This window comes from Bos indicus x Bos taurus, chromosome 18 (genome assembly GCF_003369695.1).
Source record: "Bos indicus x Bos taurus breed Angus x Brahman F1 hybrid chromosome 18, Bos_hybrid_MaternalHap_v2.0, whole genome shotgun sequence".
In the NCBI taxonomy this organism is placed as follows: Eukaryota; Metazoa; Chordata; class Mammalia; order Artiodactyla; family Bovidae; genus Bos; species Bos indicus x Bos taurus.
The window spans coordinates 41930658-41957693 of record NC_040093.1 but is presented as its reverse complement, the minus strand read 5'-3'; the positions used below and the strand labels follow the sequence as shown (position 1 = coordinate 41957693).

General features: G+C 48.5%; 1 protein-coding gene and 1 non-coding gene across 6 annotated transcripts in view; one reads left to right on the top strand and one right to left on the bottom strand.

The window, feature by feature from the left end:
* Window positions 1-9460: 9460 nt before the first annotated feature.
* The window catches only part of SLC6A2 (solute carrier family 6 member 2), a 50932-nt gene continuing 33356 nt past the window's right edge, over window positions 9461-27036 (top strand). For 3 of the 5 annotated variants that reach the window (XM_027516530.1, XM_027516534.1, XM_027516532.1), the window contains exons 1-4: window positions 9465-9635; window positions 10141-10459; window positions 21410-21541; window positions 22494-22731. In XM_027516530.1, the coding sequence (XP_027372331.1) occupies window positions 10192-10459; window positions 21410-21541; window positions 22494-22731 (638 nt within the window). In that variant the 5' untranslated portion in view covers window positions 9465-9635; window positions 10141-10191. Of the gene's footprint in view, window positions 9636-10140; window positions 10460-21409; window positions 21542-22493; window positions 22732-27036 lie in introns of all 5 variants that reach the window. The other 2 variants (XM_027516531.1, XM_027516533.1) reach the window with 2 other exon arrangements.
* TRNAG-CCC lies at window positions 16283-16355 on the bottom strand. Its single transcript has one exon. It is a non-coding gene; the product is annotated as a tRNA-Gly (tRNA).

The window sequence follows — 27036 nt, the reverse complement described above, 5'->3', positions numbered from 1 at the left end:
TTTTGAATCTATCCAACATTTTTTTAAAACTCCAATTCCACAAGCATAATTGTTACACTAACCCATATTTGCTACATCATCCCAGCCTAGGAATTTGAAGTCAGATGTCCTAACTTAAAATTCTAAAGAAGATCCCTGCCTCCCATGGATGTGAAGACATTAAACTTCTTGAAACAATAGCAAGGAGTAACACATGCTATCCCAGGCACTCTTCTAAGTGCTTTGCATGTATTTATTCATTTAATCCTCTCGACAGTTCTATGAGCTAAGTTCTATTTGTCATCACCATCTTACCTGTTTTACAGACGAAGATACTGAGACACAGAGAAGTAGAACTTGGCCAAGGTTTCACAGATAGGAAGAAGCCAGGATTAAAATTCATGCAGTATGGCTCCCAAGTTCATGCTTTTAGCCATTCTGTCTCTCCAGACTGCAGAAAAAGCGTAACTTGGTAAGTTTCCTAGGAATAGATATCAGAAGGCCAGAGAGACAAGTAGGAAGAGGGTGGGAAGGTAGGTGTATGCATATGTATTATGTACCACTGGTGACATCACTGGGAAATGATTCCTGAGGAAAAAGGAAACAGCACAGAGACTAGTGGGCTGTCATGTCCGGGATCCCGAGATAGAGTCTGTGCAAGAGTTTGCAAGTCCCCTAAACCTCCATTTAAAATGCTGTGTAGAGACTTCCATGGTGGTTCAGAGGTTAAGAATCTGCCTCTCAATACAAGGGATGTGGGTTCAATCTCTGGTCGGGGAACTGAGATGCCACATACCACAGGGCAAGTAAGCCCATGGATTGCAAATAAGACCTAATGCAGCCAAATAAGTAAATATTTAAGAAAAAATAAAAATAAAATGCTGTGTATATTAAAAATGAAAAATACACAGAGATAAGTACTGTTTTCTTGAATAGGAATACTGAATACTGTAAAAAAAAAAAAATTGTTTCCTCAAGTTGATCTATAGATTCAATGTAATCACGGTTGAAATTCTGATGGGATTTTTCAGGGAACTCAATAAGCTGATTTTGAAATTTGTGGGGAAGAGCATTGCCAAGACACTTCCAAAGAAAAAGAGCTGCTGAATCTTGCCCCGTTACATGTTGTTGTTCAGTAGCTCAGTTGTGTCCAACTCTTTGTGACTCCATGGACTGCAGCACGCCATGCTTCCCTGTCCTTCACCATCTCCTGGACTTTGCTCAAACTCATGTCCATTGAGTCAGTGATGCCCCATCAGAGAGAAAAACTTATCATAAAGCAATGCTGTTTGCTTTTTCCCCAGTTTTATTGGGATATGAAGTGAAGTGAAAGTCGCTCAGTCATGTTCGACTCTTTGTGACCTCATGGACTATACAGTCCATTGAATTCTCCAGGCCAGAATATTGGAGTGGGTAGCTGTTCCCTTCTCCAGGGGATCTTCCCAACCCAGGGATTGAATCCAGGTCTCCCTCGTTGCAGGCAGATTCTTTACCAGCTGAGCCACAAGGGGTATAATTTACCCCTTTATTGGGGTATAATTGACCAAAAAATTTATGTATTTAAAGTGTACAATGTGGTGATTTGATATACAAATACATTGTAATATGATTACCATAATTAACTTAATTAGCAAGTGTGTCAGCTCACACCTTTTGTGTGTGTGTGTGCAGTAAAATACATAAAATCTACTCTCTGTAAATTTCAAATATACAATATAGTGTTCTTAGCTATAACAACATGCCATAATTTTGAGCCCTAGAACACAGTCATCTTACGACTGAAAGTCTGTACTTGGAAAACAATGCTAATTAAGACAATGTGGTATTACTTGGACACAGAAAACAGACAAATGGAGCAGAATTAAGAGCCCTGAGGCAAACCCAGCTGTATAAGGAGACTTGGTTGGTGAGTGACCATTCTCTGCCAAGCAGAGCAGGAAAGATATAACTACTTAATGAATGGGCCAGGACAGTTTATCAGTGATTTACCTGAGAAATAGTGAAGTGGAATCCCTATCTCATACCCTATACAAAATCAACTCCATATCAGTTCAGTTCAGTCACTCAGTTGTGTCCAACTCTTTGTGACCCCATGGACTGCAGCATGCTAGGCCTCCCTGTCTATCACCAATGCCTGAAGTTTATTCAAACTCAGGTCTATTGAGTCAGTGATGCCATCCAACCATCTCATCATCTGTTGTCCCCTTCTCCTCCTGCCTTCAATCTTTCCCAGCATCAGCGTCTTTTCAAATGAGTCAGTTCGCATCAGGTGGCCAAAGTTTTGGAGTTTCAGCTTCAGCATCAGTTTTTCATATAGTTTAAAGATATAAATACGAAGGGTTGTTGTTAATGTTGTTTACTCAGCCCAACTCTTCGCAACCCCATGGTCTGTAGGCCACCAGGCTCCTCCATGGGATTCTCCAGGCAAAAATACTGGCCTGGGCTGCCGTTTCCTCCTCCAAAATATGAAGGGGAAAACTATCATTCTGACATAAATACATAAACCAAAAGAAAAGATTGCTGTATTAAAATATAGTAAAATAGGAACTTCTCAGGTGGTCCAGTGGTTAAGGCTGCCTTCCAATGCAGGGGATGTGGGTTCAATCCTTGGTCAGTGAACTAGGTTTCCACAGGCCACAGGACAACTAAGACCATGTGCTGAAGCTAGAGAGATCCCGCTTTCAGCAATTAAGATCCCATGTGTTACAACTAAGAACGGATGCAGCCAAATAATTAATCAAAAAAATAAAATGCATTAAAATGAGTAACCTCTTGTTTACCAAAATCACCATATAGAGAAAAAAGACTTATCATACAACCAAGACAAGATATTTGCAACATAAGTGACAAAGATTTGTGCACAGGATATTAAGAACAACTGTGATAACGCTAGTGGTAAAGATCCCAACTGCCAATGCAGAAGACCTAAAAGACCCAGGTTCGATCCTTGGGTCAGGAAGATCCCCTGGAGAAGGAAATGGCAACCCACTCCAATATTCTTGCCTAGAGAATCCCATGGACAGAGGAGCCTGGCAGGCCACAGTCCGTAGCGTTGCAGAGTTGGACATGACTGAAACAACTTAGCACACGCACATGTGAATCAAATTTTTTTAAAAAACACACAAAATTGCACAAATGGCATGTCATCATGTTGCAGAAGCAAACAAAATACAAATGACCCACACGTATGTGAAAACATGCTTCACGTTATTAGAAGTCGGGGAAACGCACATTAAAATCACATCTTAAAGAGTGATAAAAAATAAAAGCCAGGTAATACCCAGAGTTCCCGAGGATGTAAAGAAATTGGAAGTGAAGAAATAACAGAGTTTCAGCTGGTGCCACTTGAGAAAATAAGTTGACTTTATTTGATAAAGCTGAACACATACTCTACACATGGGCATCAGAGCTGTCTGTAAAAAAGACTCTAGGCAGCATTGTTCAAAATATTTAAAAAACTAAAAACAGTCCAACATTGAAGCCCACTTCAATAGTTGAGTGAATAAATAGATTGTTATAATTCAGACAATAGAATGAATATATGAAAAGAAAGTGAAAGTATTAGTTGTTCAGTCATGTCCTACTCTTTTCGACCCCATGGAGAGTAGCCTGCCAGGCTTCTCTGTCCACAGAATTCTCTAGGCAGAAATACTGGAATGAGTAGCTATTTCCTTCCCCAGGAGTGTTCCTGACCCAGGGATCCAACACAGGTCTCCTGCATTGCACAGATTCTTTACTATCTGAGCCACAAAGGAAGCCCAGAATGAATATATACAACAATGAAAATGAGTGATCTACAGCTAACTCCATCATCATGAACGAATCTCAAAAATATGGTGTTCTGCCAAAGAAGTCACAGAACAATATCCGTAGTGTGATTCCTTTTATGTAAAGTTCAAAGAAGGACAAAGCTAAAGAATGTACTCTTAGGAATAGATTCATAGGTGACAATACCATGAAGAATAACAAAGAAACAATGATTTACTAAATAAAGGAAACTGGTTACCTTGGAGTTGGGAGGGGGAGTAGCAAGGGGAGGGGCACAGGCGGGCTTGTAGGGTGTGTTCTATTTCTTAAGCCAAGAGAATGGGTTCTTTTTGTAAAATTCATTTTTAAATTTTTAAATTATTTTTCTCTTTTTGGTCACATCCTCTGGTGTGTGGGATCTTAGTTCCCTGACCGGTAATCAAACTCATGACCCCTACAATGGAAGTGTGGAATCTTAACAACTGAACTGCCAGGGAATCCCCAGGGAGTGGGTTCTTATATGTTCATATTACTGATACTTAAACTATAAACTGTTTACATATGTTTTATATGCTTTTTGTTATGTGTGAGAAATTTCATGCTAAATTTTTAAATGCTGTGTGTGTGCATATTTCTGGAAGAGTCTACATTCATCTGATTATCAAAGTGTCTAGTCTTCTAACAGAGTGTACCTGAGTGTGAAGGTTTCTATGGTCCCATCGTGCTCTAATATTCATTCCTTAGATGGATAGAACTCTTGTGTCAGCCTGATTATGGTTCATCCTGATCAGCTGACCTCAACCCCACTCTGCCTTGGAGAGGGACGTGAACCAGGTGTGAGTTTTCTGTCGTCATAACTCACGTGACCACCTTAGGGTCAAAGGGTGTCATCTGGTGGTTCATGCAAAAGGGGGATGTCCTTCTTTCCTCCCAGGAGACTGAGTCCCTTTGCCTTGAACACCTCCATCCCTTTCTCTCTCCCCAGTTCCAGTCCTGACATAACTTTTGTCTATCTTTCTTCTTCCTCCTGTCCATCCCCATCTTGCTGATGGACTTGGCCCTCTCCAAAAAGCCCTAATAGAGCAGGAGTCAGGACCCAGCCCTGTGCTTTTTCTGCTGCCCCACCTGGCACACCTGTCCTCTCCCCCCCAGCACCTCTGTCCTCCTGTGGGGGCGGTCATGTGCTTGTCCAGGCTTGCAGTGCCAAGTGCGCAAAAGGATGGTTTACTCGTTACTCCGTCTCACCCACTGAAGGACTTCAGATTTTATTCCAAATGAGATGGGAGCCACTGGAGAGAGCGAAGGATAGGATCTGCATTCATTTCTAGAAGGTCTTCCTGGTGACTGTGTAGAGCTTCAGGGGTAAAGCGAGACATGACAGAGGCCATTCAGATCCTACGGCACTAACCCAGGTGAGGGATGACATAGCTGGGAGCAGGCTGGTGACCTTGGAGATGGGGAGATGGGGACGATATATTCAAGAGAGTTTGCGGTAGGATTGGTTGTGGGAACATGAGAAAGAGGACTCTAAGATTTTGGGCCTTGGAGGATCTACAAGGAAGATGATGCCATCACTTGGAATAACGGAGACAAGGAAGAGCAGGTGTGTGCAGGTAAACAAGGGGAGGTCAAGAACAGCAGGTGTGTGTGCAGGTAAACAAGGGGAGGTCACGAGTTCTATCTCTGACACAGGGGTTCCAGGTGTCTTTTGTTGCCCATGTGGAGATGTTGCTCTGTAGTTGGATCCAGGCAGGCAATGTTAATGGATGCATCCATCATCAATGACAGATGGATGCTCTTTAGTGCCAGTGCCTGGATGTGGTCCCAGGTCGGGTAGGAGCTCCACAGAGAAGAGTGAAAGGACTGACCATCTGAGTAGGTTGGAAGCCTCGAGGACACCTGGGAGGCTTTAGAGGAAGATATCCTGAAGGAGACTGACTTCAGCTCACCGGGGTCTTTTATTGAGGGCACTTTTTTGCTGTCTGGAAATGCAGTTTAACGTATACCAATCATCCAGGGCAGTTCAGTGGTCAGGACATAGGTCTAATGCCCCTGATCAAAAGAAAAACAAAATAAAGAAACAGAAAGAAAGGAAGAAAGAAAACAGAGAGGAAAGAAGGAAAGGAGGAAATGTACAGGCAACTTCTCCTCCTCCCTGACCTCATTTTCCCCATCAGTGCAGCGGAGGTACAGGTTCTGATACTATCTTCAAGACACTTCCAGAACCGAGTCGCTTGGATTCCAAATATCCTACAGACCAGGCTTTGTGTGTCAGGGTCTTAGTGTCTGAGGGGAGATGGCCAGAGCTGGGCTAACAGCACCTTGTGCCCATGGCCTGTGTCACCAAGTGTCGTGGTAAGTGGAAGTGATGCCTCCCCAAGGATCACGTTAGCTCTGATAATGCTCCAGCCGTCTGCCCCCGCACTTGCCCTCAGGCCACCTGGAGGGGCAGGAGGCAGGGCACAGAGAGAAGCCACATGGCCCCATGGCTCTTGGATCTGAAGGCAGGGAGTCTGGGCCCCAGATGGAGAGAGACATTTTCCCCTTCAGCCCAGCCGCAGGCTAGTCTCCAGAAGTCTGTGAAACCACAAGGTGGAACCCTCAAGTTTTGCTGTCAGACCCTCCAGTGATGTGCATTGTGGGGGTGGCGGGCAGTGTCTCCCTTCATCTCTGTAGGGGACACTCCAGGGCCTGCCCACACCCCTTGTAATCCACTCTTCTTGCCAACATAGACCCAACCACCAGCTTCCTACTGCCCGAAGCTGGGACTCTAATGGGAGCCTTTTTCTGGCAACAAGAGTTTGCTTAGCCCACACACCAGGCAGGATGGAAATGCTGGTAAGTTAGCACCCTGGGAGCAGTCTTCATGGATAAATACTCCAGCTTTCTTGCCCGGGGATGGACAGATCTGAGACACCCCTGGCCCAGAGGTTTCCAGCAGGACTGACTACCAGCTGCCCACAGCAGTGACTGCTTCTTAAGGCCCCCTCTATTGGTTTCCTTCTCTTTCTTACCTCCCCTATCCTCTATCACTGTTTCCAGGATCACCTCACTCAGTCGTGTCCAACTCTTTGAGACCCCATGGACTGTAGTCTGCCAGGCTCCTCTGTCCATGGAATTCTCCAGGCCAGAATACCGGAGTGGGTAGCTGTTCCCTTCTCCAGGGGATCTTCCCAACCCAGGGATTGAACCCAGGTCTCCTGCATTGCAGGTGGACTCTTTACCATATGGGCTACCAGGGAAACCCTCTAAATAAACTACTTGAATTCAATTATTTGTTTCAGGTTCTGTATCTGGTAGAATCCAAGAGAAAAAAGCCCCAATCAAAGACACCAAATCCAACCAACGATTGAGATCTCTCCTTGTTCCGTTTTGTACATATTTCTGGAGTGTAAGCTATGTAACAGGATATATCAGGTACTATCTTTATCCCTAGTAGGGAAGTCATGCAGAGAATGTTCTAGATAAATATACAAAACAATATAAAGGAGGAGTTTATTCTCTTGTGGGAGGTAGTTATCAGGGAAGGTTTTACAGTGGAAGTGACACCTGAGGTTTTAAAGGATGAATAGGAGTTCTTCAGATAGACAAGAGGAAGATGGAAAGCCTTTTTAAAAATTCAGAAGTGTAAAAAGGCACAAAGTATCCAATGAATCACTGGTAGTTGAGTATCTCTCTTGTTCCTAGAGAATAAAGCATATTTTGGAGATGGTAAAGGAATTTTAAAAGAATACAGAGAGGTTAGAATAGCAAGAGATGTGGTTAAATAGGCAGGCAGAATCTTGTCTGTATTGCAGAAGGTGTTTTGATATTATCTTGGAAAGATGGGACGATTTGAAGAAATCATGGGTTATCTTTTTCTGATTGCATAAGTATCAAAGGCTCATTGTATAAAAGTTGGCAGATAAAGAGAAGTATAAAAAAGAAAATAAAATTACTTCAAATCCGGGGTTAATTAAATCACATTTATGTGTTGTTGTCTCTCAGAGGAGTTTTAGGCAGAAGAGTGAGGTGATCAGATGAGTTTTAGAAAATGCTCTGGCAGCTGGTGAATATCATGTGGCTGGAAATATACTGGACACAGGGTGACCAGCAAGGAGGCTGCTGCAGTGAAAGGTGATGGATGGGGACCCTCTGTGGGGATGCTTCAGCAGTGGGAATGGGGCTTCGCAGCATGTTTTAAGGTGGGATCCTCAGGATCACTTGGATGAGGCGCAGGGTAGCAGGCAGGAGGGCAGCCTGACTCCTAGTGAGTTTCTGAGTGTCTCCATCCATAAGCTAGTGGAGGAGACAGGGGCCAGGGGCCAGGAGACCTGCATTCTCATTTCAACTCTGTCACTTCCAACCTGTGAGCTGCAGTTTCCTGACCCCCAAATGGGATGATGGTTCCAATCCTGCTTTCCTCACAGGATTTTCAGAATGGTCCAGGGGTCAGAGGAGATGAACATCGCTGGTGCGTGTGGTCCCAGGCTTTCCTCCTGAAACCTCCTCCTTGCCCTGACCTTCTGCCTCCAGCCACCAGCCTCCAGAAGACCAGGGCAGATCCACCACCCCACTCTTTTCCCCTTTCTCTTCTCTCTGCATCCTTCACAGAGGACATCTGTCATGTTGGTTGCCTTAATGAAAATGCTCTAAACGCTCTCCTGTGTGCTAAGTCACTTCAGTCGTGTCCAGTTGTTTACAGTTCTATGGACTGTAGCCTGCCAGGCCTCTCTGTCCATGGGATTTCCCAGGCAAGAATACTGGAGTGGGTTTCCATTCATTTCCATCTCCAGGGGATCTTCCCAACCCAGGGAGTAAACCTCCATCTCCTGTGTCTCCTGCATTGGCAGGCAGATTCTTTACCACTGAGCCACCTGGGAAGCCTCTTAGTTTCCCCATCAGGGATTGAACCAGTCCCCCTGCAGTGCAGTCTTAACAACTGGATCTCCAGGGAAGTCCCATGACTTTTTTGACAGAGTTGTCCACTAATTTTTGACAGAGTTGTCCACTAATTTTTGACAGAGTTGTCCACTAATGTATCTCAAGAGCCTAGCACAGTGTCTGGTACTTAACAGGCATATGTAGGAACACGTGAGCAAAGTGGTGCACGAATAGGTAAATAAGTGAATGAAGAGCAATTCTAAGCCTCATGTAATAGGGGTCAGAACCTCAAATGCCTTGCTAGTCTGCCCATAACAAACAGATGTAGGAGTAAGCACCCCGTTGTGACCTTTCAATCTGAACAAGCTAAACAAAACCCACCCGATGGCCCACCAGCCCTCAGTAGGCACTGAACAGAACATTCCCATCTTGTTGATGAAGAAACTCTGGGCAAGTAGCTTACGTGGCCTGCAGCGGATAACAGAACTGATACTGAACCGCCAGTGCACTCCCCAGTTTTCTCCCTGTTCCCTCTCAAACTCAGATCTTAGTTCTGAGAGTCTCGCTCTCTTCCTATAGTCGAAGGTCAGAGCCTATTGCCCCCAGGAGCTGAGTCTGGTGTCCCAATGCGTGCTGGGAAGGCAGTGGTCGCCCGGGTCTGGCGAGTCGCCGTGAGCCGGTCTCTTGAAGTCCGCCGAGCCCGCGCCGCGCCCCCGCCCCTGCCCATCCCCGGCCGCGCTGTCAGTCTGCATTAGCGCTAACAGGCTCCAGACAGAGCGGGCCCGGCGCTGGGTTAATGCAATCGGCGCGTTACCTGGGGCGCAGGCTACATTACCAGCCCGGCCCCCGCCCAGCACGGTCAGAACCAGCAGACCCGCGCCCCGCCGGCCGCCCCGCGCTTTCAGCGCTCCTCTGGCCGCGCCCGAGCGCCACGCGGCGGAGCCCAGCCCCAGCCCCAGCCCGCGCCCCACAGCCGGTGAGGCGAGGCGGGTCCCGGGCGGGCAGGCAGGGCGCACGGCACCCGGGATCCCTTTGCTGCCGGACACGTGAGTGCGCCCTGCGCGCGGGACCGGACTAGGTGTGCCAAGGAGGCCCAGGCTGGGATGCGCAGAGCTAGGGTGCCAGCGAGTTTGAAGGGCAGAGGTAATAAGTGTCCGGGAAGGCTTCTGGTGCTGTTGGACGTGGCGCAGACCCGAGCTGAGGGTAGGGGGCAGCCAGCTGCACCGGGTCAAGTCACCACCCCGGGAAACCTCTGCCTGGGCGTGTCCAAACCTCGCCTTTTTGGGGGCAAGAGGGAGAGGGCGAATGAGGGAAGCGCTCGGGGTCCCAGGAACGATCCCGAGGGCTGCAGGGGCCGTTTCCACTTATAAGTTCCGTCCCAGTCGGGCGCGCCACTACCTCTGCTTCCAAATTTTTCCAACAGAGGCGCGCCTTTTCTGGGCACCCCGCGCCCGCTCAGCGCGTGCCAACCACAGTATCCCGGCGCTCCCGGGAGGCCGCAGGCAGGGTGGAATGGCCCAGTGATCACATCGTTTCCTTTGATCCCAGCAGAGCCTCTGCGTACTCCCAGTATTCCTGACGCCCCTCTCACCAACCGCACCCATGCTTCTGGCGCGGATGAACCCGCAGGTGCAGCCGGAGAACGGCGGGGCGGGCCCGGGGTCGGAGCAGCCCCCGCGGAAGCGCAAAGAAGTCTTGGTGGTGAAAGAGCGCAACGGCGTCCAGTGCCTCCTGGCGTCCCGCGACGGCGATGAGCAGCCCCGAGAGACCTGGGGCAAGAAGATCGACTTCCTGCTGTCGGTGGTCGGCTTCGCTGTAGACCTGGCCAACGTGTGGCGCTTCCCCTATCTCTGCTACAAGAACGGAGGCGGTGAGCCCCCTGACGGGCTGGGGGTTTTGACTTGGGAAGCTACCTGTTTGCGACGGGGGCCGGGAGAGGAGCTGGGGATACCCACGGGAGGAGATAAGGAGACAGACGGGCAAGTCCAGGGCGCAGGAAGAGACCAAATAGGGCTCACGGGAAAAGGAGTCCCCTTTGGAAGAGGGAAATTGAGGCATGACCTTGGTATGAACTTGAACAGTGATGGGCGCATGCGTAGAAGGACAGACTACAGGGCACCAAGTTGGATGAGGAGCTCGAACCTTTTGATGGTCTGCAGGAAGGGAGGTAGAGATCTGGAGAGCTTCTGACGCAGCGCTGAAAGTGCACAGAATGTGACAACCAGGCGCACTTTCTGGAGTAATCCTAACTCCAAGCGCTCTGAGTTTGATAAAGGACTTGGGTTCCCTGAAGGCACTTGGGAGGCCCTGCACTCTTGGGGACAGAAACCCTTGGATCAAAGACACATAAAGAGAAGCTAGTGGCAGAGAGAACTCCACTGCTCAGGTTGATGGTCCTTTGGCTGGAGGGACCAGAGAGCACAGCCTAGGTGGGTTGTGTCAGCCACTACCAAGAACTGGCCTAATCCTTGGGGCAAGAGGCTTGGGTGATTAGGAAGAAGCCTCTAACTCCTGGGGTCCTGGCCACATTGTAGGGTAGAGTGGGAGAAGGGCCTGGAGGAAACGTCACTCCAGCAGTCAGGCTCTCTCCCCCTTCCTTTGCCAGGTAACCTAATACTGCCTGCCCTGGGATGAGAGCCTAGTTATCAGCTACAGCCCACTCAAGGAGCAGAGTCCTGGGGAAAACAGCCCAGCGTGCAGGATACTGGGGCCTAGCCCTAGCTCCTTCCTGAGAGCTTTTGCCGAAACTGCCCCAGACCTCCCCTCTTTGCTGGGATGAGCTCAGGAGTACCCTGTAGCGAGCCTGGGAAAATGACCTAGAGGAAGAAATCAGCAAAGGGGGCAGGGGGCAACCAGAGCCGAAATATTTTTCTATCCAGTGGGCCATCTGTCTGGCGGGGGCTCTGGCTCAGGACTCCAGGGGGTCAGAGGGAGGCAGGGTAAGGGTTTGGAGTTGGAGGGAAAGCTCATGACCTTGTCCCATAGGGTCCCAAGCTGTTTGCTTCAGTGTGTACTCTGGACGCTTGTTTTGGGTGAGGGATGGGAAACATGATCCAGAGGTGAAACTTTCCCTCATTGGGCTGCTGCAGCTTCTCATGAGTTTCTGATCAGGTTTAAGCATTCTGGCCCTTCAGACTCAAGGAGGGAGGAAACACGGATTCTCTGTCATTTTTTAGCTGACAGGGAGGTGAGGAATGAAAGACAGACTGAGAACCTAGGACACTCTGTCTAGCACGTCCTCCATGACCGTCCGAGGCTGCATGACCCTAGACAGAGGCAGGTTCTGTCATTAATCAGCAGTATTTATTGGGTTCCTCTTGGCATGAGGCACAGTGTTAGGCTCCGCAGGGGTCACCTAGATGTATTAACTGCCACTTCTGCCTGCCAGGCGCTCTGGTCACCTAAGGGCTTCGTTGTCATGCTGCTACACGTCATTCTCTTTTTTAAGTGTTTGTTGAAACTAAAAGCACCCCAGGTGGCCAATTGGACACGTCAGCGAGAAGGATATTCTGGTGTTTTCACTGACACTGTGTGCTCCCTTGGCCATCGCCACCAACTGAGAGTTCCTGCTGTATGCAAGGTGATCTGTCCCAGGCACCCAGGGCACAAGACACAGCACATTTGTCACACGTTCCGATTTTGGGACAAAATTGGCCAGACGCTCCCTCTCCTGGAATTGCTAGCCCTGCCCATCAGCCATTCTGGGTTGTTTGGTCATTTGTCTCTTTGTGGGTCTGTCTTCCAAACAGACTAGGGCACATTGAGAGGAGAGGCTGTGGCTTTTCATGCCTGTATTTCTTTTTTCTGTTTATTATATTAGTCACATTACTTTTTCTTTATTTGGTTGCATGGGGTCTTAGTTGCAGTATGTGAACTCTTAGTTGTGGCGTGTGGGATCTAGTTCCTCGGCCAGGGATCAAATCTGGGGCCCCTGTATTGGAAGGTGGAATCTTAACCACTGGACCACCAGGGAAGTTCTTATGGTTGAGTTTTGTTTATATGGCTGCACCGGTCTTAGGTGCAGCATATGAGATCTAGTTCCCTGACTGGGGATCAAACCCAGGTCCCCTGCATTGGGAGCACAGACTCAGCCACCAGACCACCAAGGAAGTCCCCATGCCTGTATTTCTAATGCCCAAGATAAGGGCTAGATCCAGGGGATGTGGTAGAAGGTGGCCGACAAACTAATGAGTAAATGAAACAAATGGTCCAGGCCCTCAGAGACCTAATGCCTACCCAGGAACAGTAGAACCCCTACCCCGCAGCAGGAACCAACAAAGTGAGGAAGCCTGTGCTGGTGGGGGTGGGGGTGGCACCCAGTGATTAGGAGCCCTGGCTGTGGGTCCTGGGTTCCAGCTTATAGCTGTGTAACACTGGGCGACTCTCCAAGCCCTGGTTTCCTTGTCTGACAAATGTTCAACTCAGAGGGTCATTGTGAGGACTCAAGGTGATAATGCCCCCGGAGGGCCTGACGTGAACAATGGCCTTAGTAAAGGTAGCTGCTGCTTCTTATTCACATCTTTAGGATGATGTGTGAGATGGATGAGCCTGGGGAAGGGCTGCTTAGGAAAGACTCCGAGGAGGTGGGCTGTGGTTGGAGCACAGACAGGTGGGGCACACACAAACCTCGGGAAAGGGAGGAGGAATTCTAGTTGTGTGAGAATGTAGGTGGGATCATCTCTGAGATTAGGAGTACAGACTGGTAGAAGGGCAAGCCGGGAGAGATAAGGGTGGAGAGGCAAGTTGGGGCCAGGCTATGGAGACCTTGACTGCCAGGCTCCGGGCCGGGGAAAGTTACACAAGTGAATTTCCATTTCTGGGTAGAATGTCCATGGAGCACAGTGGAGCAGGGCAGCCTCGTATATTAGAGTCTGAGGCAGCTCCTGTTCTAACTTACTCCTCACCCCTCCAGGGAATGCTCAGCAGGCCTCTTCTGGGTACTGTCTCTGCTGAGACCTCCTGGCTGCTCCTTGTCGGTCAGTTCTCATCCAGTGATTAAAAATCAGCCCCAGAGATGGGCAAGCAGGTTGGTAGGTGATAACCTGTGATTCTGGACGCAGTCAAAAGACCTAAGTTCGAATCCCATCTCTATCACCGTCTCTGAGCTCAAGTCCCCCTCTCCGAGCTCAGGTGCCCCGCTGAAGCTGGTGGTGATCTTGGGTGATCCCTGAGATCCGTCCCTCTCCAAGGCCTGGATCAGCACTGCCCCCAAGCCAGGACTCACACGCCCTGTTACTTAACAAGCTGTGTGCTCTCCTGGTGCCAGTATTAACATGGCAACTTCCAAGTCCAGCTATTCATGCTGGCCCAGACTGGAGGATGTTTTGAAATGATAAAGGTAACAATAGTTTAGGCCTCTGGCTGATATTTTTTTGAATGAATTACTGAGAAAGATCAGCCTGTCTGAACATCTTCCCATAAGCTAATTGCTGAGATGCATGGATACAGGTGGCTTCTGGCCAGGAAAGCCCCTCTCAGGAGTTCCAAGGCTTTGTTCAGAACCTTCTTGAACATGGAGGCAGTGCCAGTGAGGCTTTTTCCAAGGTCCTCCACGCCTGTGGTCTTGCACCTGGCCCTGCTGGTCCCCAGGGAGAAGTGGACAGATCAATTGGGTCCTCATGTCTGCCTCCCTGCCAGAAAAGAGACCACTGTGAATTATCTTTTGTAAATGACAGCTTGAGACGTGTCCAGCTGATGGCTCTGAGCTGTCAGAGAGATGTCCTTTAGGTTCCAACAGACCTGAGCTTGACTCTGAACCTGACATTTCCTGGAAATGTGGTCTTGGACAAGTCACTTCTGGACCTCAGTTTCCTTGTGCAGAAAAGGTGGGCGGGGGGTGATTGCATCTTCCCATAGAGTGATGTGATGTTAGAGATAATACAAGCAAAGGACTCACAACAGTGTCTGGCACATAGTAGGGGCTCAGTAAATGAAGTTGTTACTGATGGTTCCTAGATCTGGAACTGCTAGACCCAGGCTAGATCCGGGAGTAGGAAAGGGTCCTGATTTTGGAGGGAGCAGACTTGGCTCTAAGAGGAATTTGGAAGGGCTGTAAGACTGGAAAGGAATCATGCTTGGACCTGGGATTTCTTTTTATTTACTTACTTTTGGCTGGGCTGGGTCTTTGTTATTGCTCTAGAGCGAGGGTTCAGTAGTTATGGAGCACAAGCTTAGTTGTTTTCCAGCATGTGGGATCTTCCTGGACCAGGGATCGAACCCATGTCCCCTACATTGGCAGGCAGATTCTTAAGCACTGGACAACCAGGGAAGCCCCAGGCCTGGAATTTCTAACCACCTAACCTTATCCCATTGTTGTTTCCCTACCTGAAAAATGGGGATGAACATTCCTATATAGGGTCCCATGAGATATGTAGTTCTGGGTCCCAAATAGGTTTCCCTTCTTTCCTCAAGTGAGCTCAGGTTCTCAGGTACCCACAGACCTTTGGGAATCCTCTTGGTCAAAATATCTGGGGTTCTTAAGGCCAAGGAAGAAGTGGTGGCAGGTACAAAGGGCAGGAGTTTGCAAACTCAGTGGTTTCACATTGGGCCTGGCTGCAGGGGGCCATCTACATCCGGGACTTCCCAAGCCTGACGCTGGTGATTCAGCTCAGATGCACACGAGCTGCCAGTTGGTGTGGCCCTTCGGCTAAGAAGTTTGTGGGAATGAGGCTGTTCATCAAGGCCTGGAGCTGAGACCATGATCTGACATTACCAGCATGATTGGCCCATTGCTCTGAGCTGGCCAAAAAGATCTAGAGAGACCATTTGCAACAAGATGGGGTTTCACAAGGATAAATGTTACATCCTGCCCTGCAGTCCGAAACCCAATTGCCTAAGTAAGGATGAGGCCACAGCACAAGTGGAGAAAGGCCCCGGGGCTTGCATTAGCTGTAGCCTCTGTGTAAGTCACTGCTGGGATCCATTTATTTAACAACAAAAAAAAAAACCCCGTTTACTAAGTGCCCATCCTGTGCCAGGAATATAGAGATGAACAAAAGGCAGTCTCTGCCTTTAGGGAGTTCAGAGTCTATTATAGATATTCTACAAGTTAATGTCATTTTATATTCTGTTATTGAGGTAGTATTAGCTCCCAAATCAGGAAGGGGAGTTCCACTCTGTTTTTCGTAGGTTACATTTTCTTTTCTAATATGGTTCGGACCATTCCAAGCAGCCTATAATTGCTTCCTCTTAAAGAGACCAGGATGGAGAAGGTGAGAAACCAAAATCTTCAAGAAACTTCATTAGGAAGAATCAAGTCAGATCCTGCAAAGTTGATAGCCAGGGGAGAATTGTCATAGAGGGGAGGGGTAGCCCAGCTCCAGTCTCCCTGAATTTCACCCCCACTGACCTCCTTAGAGAACTGGGGTTTAATCTACAAGAGAGTGAGCATTCTTCCTCGCTAGGACTGCCCTGCACTCAGAGTTAAGGCCAGAGGTCAGCTGGAAGGACCCAAAGTGAAGATGCGGTAGTACGGGGGATAGTGAGAGATTGCGGAGCCAAGAAAAGTCAGTTCTGGTCATTTTGTGGATCATTTTGTAGAATCCCCTCATAGAACAGCAGGGGCTTCCATAGAGAAGTGTATGGATGCTGCTGGCTAGTCTCAGTAAAGGGCAGGGGATGGAGTAAAGAGGTGAGGCATGCAGGACCTTTAATTGCAGCATGTGAACTCTTGGTTGCGGTTTGTGGGATCTGGTTCCCTGGCCAGGGATTGAACCCGGGCCCCCTGCATTGGGAGTGCAGAGTCTTAGCCACTGGACCACCAGGGAAATCTCTGCATGGTCCCCTTACCTGGATCCTTCTACCCCAGCCTGGACTGGGTTACAGGCTTGTGCAGACCCAGGCCAAGGGGAAGCCAAGGGCCCGCTGTCTGCAGAGGCTGTGGACAGAGCTTAGACTTGTGGGCACAAGAGTCCACATGAACGTGCAAAAGGCCTCACACATCTCTGGATGGAGCTGGGGTGGGGAAGAATCAGGATGTGGGGGCCCCCGCCATGCCTCCACATTCCAGCACAAATTCTCCAAGAACCGAGGGTTCCAGAATTGAACTTTATAATGAATAGAACCACGCTGAAGGTCTAGTCGTCAAGGTAGGATGAAGGGGCATGTGTAACAGCTGCGGCCTGAGTTGTCATCTTTAATATGTAGACATTGTAAGGTAGATCTCCACGTGTGCTCTTATCCTGGGCCCTGCCAGTCGAGTGGGCCTGCTACATGCTGAAGCTATGTCTCCTACTGAAATCTCACCTTCTCTTTCTCCCTGCTGTCTATACCCTTGGGGTATTTGGGGAACAGGAACAAATCTGCTGCCCTAGGCACTGATCAAGGTTTTCTGGGAATTCTGGTGAAAGCCATGGGCAGTGACAGCCTATAGCTGAGCTTCAGGCACCAGGTGAACAGTTCTGTGGTATGTAATGTATCAGAATGTGGCCACTTTGAGGAATCTTGCCCTTCACAGACTGGGAAACTGGTCCAGCAAGGTCTCAAGGGACTCTCCTCTCCCTCCTGCAGCCCCTCCTTGATCACAGTCCCTCCACCTCCTCCTGATTCCCCACCAGGCCTGGGCCATGCCATGTCTTACTAAGTCCCCTCCCACGTTTTGCTGGATCCCTTGTCCTGGGGTCCTCCTCACCCACCCGGGGTCTGCTCCAGCACACCCCACTCTAAACTGAGTGACCACTGGCTTCCCTTTCTGAGGACTTGGCATTTCCACAGAGGATTCCAGAACCCTTCTCTGACCAGTAGGGTTCCTCTCTAATGATGGGGTGTCAGGCAGTTTGTGTCAGGCAAATACTTTTCTTACCAAAGGCCACTGGTTGGAGTCCCTTTTGCAGTTGACAGTCTTTTGCTCCCGTGTTCACGTGGGCGTGTTGATGTGCAGAAGTCTTTGTGTGAAGATGTACAAGTGTGCATGTGTCATATATGTGTGAATGGTGGAGACTACCAGGAGCTGAGATCCTTCGGAAGTACACCCTGCCTCTGTTTCTCCAGCTCTGCGCCTATCAGCCCAGAACATGCACAGCCAGAGCCAGGACTCTGGGCTTGTGGCCTCTTAGGTTCTCAGCTCTCCAGCCCTTGTGAGGCTGGATGCAGTTGGCACCACCACACAGGGAGATGAGGCAGGGCCATGGGAAGGTGGCAGTTTGGGGCCTTACAGAGCAGCACCTTCTACGAAGTGTGCAACCAGTCTCAGTGTCCCAGGAGCTGCTGCAGGGCTGTTTCTAGGAGAAGCATCCTCTGCTGACTTTTAGGCACCCCTGATAAATCTCTTTCTGACTCTTCAGCTCTGCCCTGGCTTCCTCCAGATCTTTCAGCAAAGAGGCTTAGACCAGCTCACTGGTTGATGTCTTCTATTAGGATAAGACACTGGCCACTGGACAGCTTTCTGGTTTTCATTCATACTCAGCCATTCCGTCATTCTTGAGTGTTTCTGGTCTGTTGCCAGCTGAAGTTTCGGCTGGCCCACATCAAATGCACTTGGAAGAGTCCTGGACGTGTGCAGACCCATCATTTTTCCTCTTGTCCCTCCACTGGGCCTCCCAGCCAGCACAAGAGGAGATGAATCTCAAACTGGGCAATTTACCTACCTGTTGGCAGTGCTGCCCAGAGGCTTAGAGTTGAGAAAACTGGCCAATGTGAGATGCCTGGTGAATTGGCTGATGATCCTCTTCTTTCCTCTGGCTGTAGAAAAGAGCATCCAGTCGCCAGGAGCAAGTCACGCTGCCAAGATCTGAGACGTGACTCCTGGATTTTTTCTTTCCTTTTTTCCTTGGGCCACTGACTTCGGTCTTCAGGCCTGTTAACTTACACTCTAATACGTCTGTTTCCCTTACTCTCTGGCTCCAGGCCCCATGGGCAATGGCAGGTGGCCACAAGGGGGGTGCAGACAGATCCCAATGTGGAGCCAAGCGACCTACTTACTGGTTCGGACAAGCAACTTGACCTTTCTAAGCCTCGGTTTCCTCATCTTTTACAGGGATTGGTGGTAATTCTCTCTCAGGGATGGTTTTAAAGGAATAATTATTAAAAAACTTAGTGTGTGGCTTGGCATATAATGGAGGCTTAATAAATGGTACCTGTTACTTTTACCAACTCCATCATCACCACCACCACCCTGACCTCGGTCAGCGTCATGAACATTGCTGTCGACAATGTGGACAGATATGCATTCTGAAGCCAGACTAGCCCTCTCTGTATGGGGAAAGAGAATGGTAGAGATTGAAAGTAAGAAATGAAGAGGGGAAGGGAAAGGTTGGCATGTGGCCATTTCAAAGAAGTCTAAGCCTTGGGACTTCCCTGGCGTCCAGTGGTTAAGACTTCGCCTTCCAATGTAGGGGTGTGGGTTCAATCCCTAGGGATCCAGTGGTTAAGATCCCTAGGCGTCCAGTGGTTAAGACTTCGCCTTCCAATGTAGGGGTGTGGGTTCAATCCCTAGGGATTCAATCCCTCATCAGGGATCCCTGATCCCCGAGGAACTAAGATATCACATGCCTTGCAGCCAAAAAACCAAAACTTAAAACAGAAGCAATATTATAACAAATTCAATCTAAAGACTTTAAAATGGTCCACAAAAAAAAAAAAAAAAAAAAAAGAAGAAGAAATCCAGCCTGGAGCAGGGGCTGAAATGTTGAACATGGCCAATAGACCAGGTGGATCACCTGGCCCCCAGAGTCCCAGTTTTAGAACGTCCTCTGTTGAGATTTTATTCAGACTCATGTCCTACATCTTGGCTGAGATAGTCTGAAATTGGCAGAATATTTTGGGAATGGCTCTGGAGTTCTGGAGCCAGGCAGACAAGGGTCCAAATCCCAGATATCATTGACCAATTGAGTGAACTTAGATAAGTCACTTAATTTCTCTAAGCCTCAATTTCCTCCTCTGAAAAATGGGTATAGGAGTTGCTACCCAAGACAGTTTCTGGGCAGGGTAAATGGGATGAGAGCTGTCCAGTGCCCAGTGCTCTGCTGGATACATAGGAGGTCCTCATTTTCCAGTGGTTTCTTCCCTACTGCCCACCCTACTGGCCCATCTCCTGCTACAAAAGAACTGGGTCTCAGAGCATTGGGGGCAGAATTTCATGCTTTGTCCCTAAGAGCCCTGGGCTTCCTGAGGAGAAGCCCTGGGAAGAAAGTGAAGATTGACAGTCTGGGTAGCTGGGTGAGTGTAACCCTGGGTACACACAACTTTGCCACAATTCTCTGCTCACCTGGAGGCCCAGTTTCCACATCCATAAATTGGAGGTAGTAAACTTTTAAGGTTGTTGTGAGGGTGGAATGAGACATTACATGGAGCACAGTGCCTGGAACACAGCTGGGAATATTATCTTCCTAATATTATCATCATTGAATATTTCCCAGTTTCTGCACTTTCTTACTGTGGGCGGGTCAGAGAGTGTTTGGTTTCCAAGGTTACGGCATCTCAGCCAAAGGCCAGTGGCGGGAGGAGCGTGGTCTGGCCTGGCCACCTCCAGCTGCACCCAGGCCAAGAAGCTGGCATTTTGCTTTGATCACGCTTGCAGCCTAGGCTGACGTGGTATCTATCCCGTGAGTCACCTCACAGCGTCAGAACCCGTTAAGCTCACCCCAGGCTACCGGACATACCAAGAACTTTCTCTGGAGCTCAGACTTGTCTCATTCCACCAGGAATTCTCCCAGGGGTTTGTTGCTGCCCATCTTGCCAAGAGCTCTCTCTAGTTTCAGCAGTGTTCTGGGTGGGCATCTTCCTGGTCAGAGACTGGAGCCTCTGGCCTCTTTGCTCCAGTGTTTGTTTACCTTCAGCTGCCAGTAAGAGAGTAAGCCTGATGGGTTGGAAGAAATGAACGTGAATCCTGCTTCTGTCACTTAGCAGCCATGCAAACAAAGCCAAGTGGACTTCTCTGCCTTCAGTTGCCCCCAGGGTGTGGGGTGAAGGTGGCTCAGGGGCACAAATAATGACCCTCTCTGATTATGTCTGTGAAGTGAAGTGAGACTGCGGACAATCCAGTGAGGTCATATTTGGGAAAGTCCCAGGTGACCTTAAATGGTGGCTAAGACTCTGAGCTCCCAATTCAGGTGGCCTGGGTTCAATCCCTGGTCAGGGAACTAGATCCCACATTCTGCAACTAAGTCTCAGTGCAGCCAAAAAAAAAAAACAACAACAACAAAAAATATCGGACTCAATCATATATAACTCTGGGCACTAGTTACATATCTCTCCCTCTCTGCTCTCAATTTCCTTACCTATAAAAGGAAGGGTTTGGGGTGATTGGCATTCCCCAGAGTGGTGATTCATGAAAGAAAGGATTCTGTGTTGAAATCAGTTTGGTAAAGACTGCAGCTGATCTTCCTCATAGCCTGTCATAACATGTGCTTATGTATCAAAGGCATAGAGAATTCTGCAAGGAACAAGCCTATTTAGCTTTTAAAAAATATTTATTTATTTTAATTTTATTATTTATTTGCCTGCACTGTGTCTTAGTTGCAGCATGTGGGGTCTAATTCCCAGACCAGGGATCAAACCCGAGTCCCCTGCATTGGGAGCACAGTCTTAGCCACTGGGCCACCAGGAAAGTCCTCTATTTAGATTTGATGAACCAGATTTTACTAATTTGACCACAGAACCTCATGATTATGATTGTGAGTAGTGCTATAACTTTCATTATATTACGATTATTTGTTTAATTGCCCTGGTGTTCCTACCACAAGACACTCCTTGAGAAATGGCCAGGTGACAGATGAATGACAACCCTTACAACTCTGACCAACATTGATCCACACACTCTGAGGGGCAGGCCCAAGGCTGGACAGGGGTCTTGGGGCTCATGCTCTGCCTCCATGTCCCCCAGGTGCCTTCCTGATCCCGTACACCCTGTTCCTCATCATCGCTGGGATGCCCCTCTTCTACATGGAGCTGGCTCTGGGCCAGTACAACCGGGAAGGGGCAGCCACCGTGTGGAAGATCTGCCCATTCTTCAAAGGTAAAGAAGGAGTCAGAGGTTGTTCTAAAAGGCTTCTGTGTGCCGCTGGAGAATCTACCCCAAAGGTGGGATCCTTGGTAGACCAGCTCTCTTGTGGAATTTATAAGTATTGGCGAGGTCAAGCACATCCACCATTCAAAGTTACACGGAGCACTTTGGAGATGTCAGGAATAGCTGTAGCCTAGAAAGTCCGGAAATCTGGGTTCCAGACACTGGGTTGGTGTCAGGTTTACATTGATATAATACATACAGAGAAGTTAGCAGAAAGCCTGATGCACATGGTAAGTGATTAGCTGTTGATGTGATGGAGAGGAAGACAGGGATGATGGTATTAACTTAAATAGATGCTCATTTCAAGTTATAGCGGGAGCTGGGATACTTGTACTCCAACACCTGGCCTGGCTGCTCCCTGGGAGCAGTAAAATCCTGGCATTTCTGTCCTGCCTTATGAGTGGACAGAACAGGCTCCAGAGGCAAGAGAGAGCCCTCAGGCAAAGGGATGGTGGGTGCCTGGGGGATTTTTTTTAAACCGTTTGTTTTATGTTGGAGTATAGCCAGTTAACAATATAGTGATAGTTTCAGGTGGACAGCGAAGGGGCTCAGCCATACATATACACATATCCATTCTCCTCCAAACTCCCCTGTCATCCAGGCTACCAATAACATTGAGCAGAGTTCCATGTGCTGTACAAGTAGGACCTTGTTGGTTATCCATTTTAAATATAGCAGTGTGTACATGTCGATCTCAAACTCCCTAACTATCTCCCACTCCCCTCCCTCCAATGCATTCTTCTGCCTGGGGGATTTAGGCTCTGACCGTCTGCTACAGAAAAAAGACAGGCGTAGGGGTGGGTAGTGCAATGGTTACAGCCAGCTTCCCTGGAGACATGGCTCTGGGAGGGAGAGTGGGCCTAGGGAAGCCCCTGCCTGACCTGCTGTGCCCCCCACCCAGGAGTTGGCTACGCTGTGATCCTCATCGCCCTCTACGTTGGCTTCTACTACAACGTCATTATCGCCTGGTCCCTCTACTACCTCTTCTCTTCCTTCACCCCGACCCTGCCCTGGACCGACTGTGGCCACGCCTGGAACAGCCCCAACTGCACAGACCCCAAGCTCCTCAACAGCTCCGTGCTGGGCAACCACACCAAGTACTCCAAGTACAAGTTCACACCTGCAGCAGAGTTTTACGAGTAAGTCCTTGACCCCTCTTCCTGTTTGCATGGGGACCTGTACTGTTCACATCAAGACCTGTACTGGGCAGAACCTGAGCCAAACACTAAAGGACACCACTGGAGAGGAAGGGGCCACGTCAGTCCTTGTAACGTGTGCTCAGCAGCCACCACAGGCCTGACGTTGGCGAGGTACACAGGATATTTAGTTGCGGCATGCAAACTCGTAGTTGTGGCATGTGGGATCTAGTTCCCTGACCAGGGATCGAACCTGGGCTCTTTGCACCAGGAGCTCAGAGTTTTAGCCACTGGACCACCAGGGAGGTCCCACAAATGAGAATTATTGTTATAGTGTTGGTCCAAAGTGATTTCTAGTCTCATCGTTCCTTCTAGATTAATTGAAGGAAAAAGTTGTCCCTTTCCTCTTATTTATCCATTCATTCATTTACTCATTTCTGTCTGTATGAGCTCATTGGAGTTTATTTTATTCTGTGGTTTAACCCATAACCGTCATTATTTATTTTGTTGCTTCCTTGAACCCTTTCAACCTCTACTCCATCCTTTGAAGTCCTTGAGGTTGGTGATAGTCAACTTGTCAGCCATCTAATTTTGAAAGTTTGCATAGTGGTCCCTTCAGAATGTAGCATCTATTGTCTTTATCCCTCAGGGAATGGGGGTGAGCCCCATTTTAGCAATGCCTGCACAAGTGTTAGCAGATAAGCAGAAAGTCCCTGGCACAAGGTGTGGGGCAGGACAGGTAAATCCCACTCGGGTCTCAAGGGACACATGGTCTAGAGCAGTGGTTAGAAAACTTTCCAGTAAAAGATTACATTTTGGGCCTTGCAAGCCAAACACCTATCTTGCATATTCTTTATTTAATTTTACCCTTTAAAAAGATAGAAACCATCTGTAGCTCACAGGCATCACTCAGTAGGTCACAGCCGAATTTCAGGGGGCGTGGCTTGTTGACTCCTGGTCTGGAGCAGTGCTGTCCAGGAGAATGCCCACGATGATAGAAATGTCCTGTGTTTGCACGGCCCAGTGCAGTGGCCACATGCCACATGTGGTTAGTGAATAGTTGAGATGTGGCTAGTGTGACGGAGAAGTTGAATTTTTAATTTTATTTAATTTTCATTCATTTACATTTTAAAGTATTTGTTTATTTGGCTGTATCAGGTCTTAGTTGCCTCATGCAGGACCTTTTGTTGCGGCGGGTGGATTCTCTAGTTGTGGCGCTGGGACTCAGTAATTGTGGCATGTGGGTTTAAATGATCCATGGCAATCAGTGCCTGAGTTCCCTGACCAGGGATTGAACCCACATCCCCTTCATTGCACAGCGATTCTTAACCAGGAAATTTCCCTCATTTACATTTAAACAGCCAGTTGCTTCCTTGGACAGTGCAAGTCTAGAGGATGAAAAAAGACAAGTTCACAAATTCAGGGCCAGTCTTCTCTGGTCCTGTGTATTTGCTAAACCACAGACCAGAGAGTAGGGTTATCCAGAGAATGGGGTTCCTTAGGACCATTCCCACCTTTGCCATCTCAGTGCAGTTGGACCAAGAGGATTTGATGTGGTTAAAGGTGGCCTCTGGGAAGTCTGCTGCCTCCTGGGGTCCAGGGGAGGGGAGTTGGGGTTCTCAGGACCCAGGAAGTACCCTCCATGAGCCATGGCCGAGAATTTGCTAAGCATCCTGGACCTACATGTCCACCTGCCTCCATCTGTGTTTCCTGTGGACTTTCAGGACCAAGTGCACAATTATATAGATTTGGAAACTCGGTGGGGAGAGGGTCCACAGTTGTCATGGAACTTGAAATCCTTCTACAGCCCCCAAAGAATCTAAAGAACCGCTATAACTTGAAGTGAGCATCAATTTAAGTTAATACCATCATCCCTGTCTTCCTCTCTGTCACATCAACAGCTAATCACTTACCATGTGCATCAGGCTTTCTGCTAACTTCTCTGTATTATATCAATATAAACCTCACACCAACCCCGTGAGGTTTCTGTAACTCTTCCGTACATAACTCGGCTGCAAACATTAGCTTCATTTTGCAGATGCAACAGTAAATCACTGGCCCATGGTCACACGGCTAGTCCTGTGCAGAGTCAAGATTTGGACCCTGGCAGATGGCATCTGCTGGACTCTTGAGAGGGAGCTCCTCCTTACCCTTTGTTCCATGATCCTCGCTCTCTTCACCCTAGCCCATGCCTTTCCAGGCAGTGAAACTCTAGAGCCTGCAGGCTTCACCTCTGTGTTATATTGGATTCCAGACATTTTGAATGGTTATTATGATATCAAATTATTATTGTCATCAAAACTAACATTTATCCAGCTTCGATTATGTCCCAGTCATGCATTTAGAAGTGCCGTTTGAAGTGAGTTTGAACCTAGGAAGTCTGGCTTCAAAGTCCAAGCTCTCAGCCCAGTGATGCTAAACACTGGCTGCCCACTGGAACCACCTGGAGAGCCTTAAAACACACTGGTGCCTGGATGCTGTGCCTCGAGATTCATTTTATTGGTCCAGGTGCAACTGTGGTCCAGGGATTTTATTAACAGTTCCTCCACTGATTCTAATATCCAGCCAAGGTTGACAGCCCCTGTCTTGGCCATTGCACTCTCCCATCTCTGACAGATTCTTACTGGGGTCAGTCTGACATGCTTACAGTATCATGTCATGGAAAATGTAGGGTCTCCTTTAGTCTTCTCCTGAGGGGGTGTGGCCTCAGACAATCCCAGAACCCCTGGAGAGCTTGCTGGTAGAGGTTTTAGGTCTTCCCAGTTTATGAGTGCAGTTTGGAATGGTAGAGGATAGTGGAGCTGAGGGTGCTGCTGATACATGTAATTGGTTCTGGGCTTTCTCCTTTATCATCTCATGATAGAGGAAAATCCACGATTTTTCTTTTTTGCTTTTGGTAACCCTCGTCCTTATAAATTAAAATGGAAAATGATAGCCTCGTCTCTAGCCTGGTGGTTATTTGATTCCTCCTCTGACATCTTCATGGCCAGCGGATCTGCTGCTGGAGGAAGGAGAGGTGAGTTGGATTTTGAGACTCTGGTTGCTTTAATTACATCCTTAAACTTCCTCCGAGCTTGGCTGTGAGAAGGTAGAAAAAGGAATTCTCTTGCGTTGGGCTGATTCTCTTGGGGGATGTCGTTGAGGGCAGAGTCCAAGACTTATTTTCAGCAGCTTTTTGCTCTATAGAGCTCCCTTCCCATCCTCTCCTTCGACCCTCCCTCCCCTCCTCCATCCTTTTAAGTGCCCCCACCTCCACCCCAAGTCTGGTGTCTGCTGTGATCCAGGCATCAGCATCTTCTGTCCACGTCCCACTTAGTCTTCACAGGTCACTGAGGTGGAAATTACTCCTGTTTTACAGATAAGAATGTGGTGGTTCAGGTTCTAGGGAAGTGGCGGAAGGGATCTGAATCCAGGCTGTCTGGGTGGAGGCTCTCACTCCATCCGTGAGCCTCTTCTCTGTCTTCTCTGTCCCTTCAGGGTCTCCAGTGGGGTGTATTCGGGACAGGAGTTAGAGGTGTCTGTGGGTAGATCGGAGCCCTTCTCATGCATCTCTTTCTCACCTTCAGGCTGCTTTTGTGTGCTTCTCAGTATCTGAGTCATGAGCTGCCTCTGGGATTTGTTTTTAATGGCCCTTTTATCTAAATGCTTCTGCTTTAAAAGTTACTCACTTTCAGTTTGGGAACCCAGCAAGTAGGACTCCCAGTGCCAACCCTGAGGAGGCTAGCTGGGTTTTTTGGGTTTTTTTTTTTTTTTTTTTTTTACTTTCCTTGGAGCCTGCTGGCCAATTCTCTTACCATCTTGTGCTCGTTTAAGCTGATGAACTGAACATATCGTTTAAGGGAACAAAACTGCAGTGCTCCCCAGGCTCCAGGCCTGAAGCCAAACAGCCTGAGGCAAAAAGAAACCCTGATGCTCTGTAACTCTATCTGTAAAAGGGCACGCTTGGTGAACACGCACCAGGAATAAAAAACTTCTATTCCCTTCCTGTTCCTAGTGGGGCAAAGACCTCTCCCTCCACCCCAGCACTAACCCTCTGCGCTTAAATGTCAAGTGAGATCTGAGCCCGTTTGGCCCGCAGACTTCGGAAAGTCTGGATCATATGCTTAACGATGATTCATTTTCATTAAACTGCTGGAAAACTGCAACAAACCCAAGTTACTTGTCCTAACCCCCAAGGCTTGGGGCCTCTAGTGGGGAGGAGGCTGGATTCCCTTTCCTTGGAAATCAGCTCTGGAGTCTAGCTTTTCTCACTGATGAAATATCTAGACAACCACTGCAAACCTTAAAGTGGACGTCGCACACATGTGA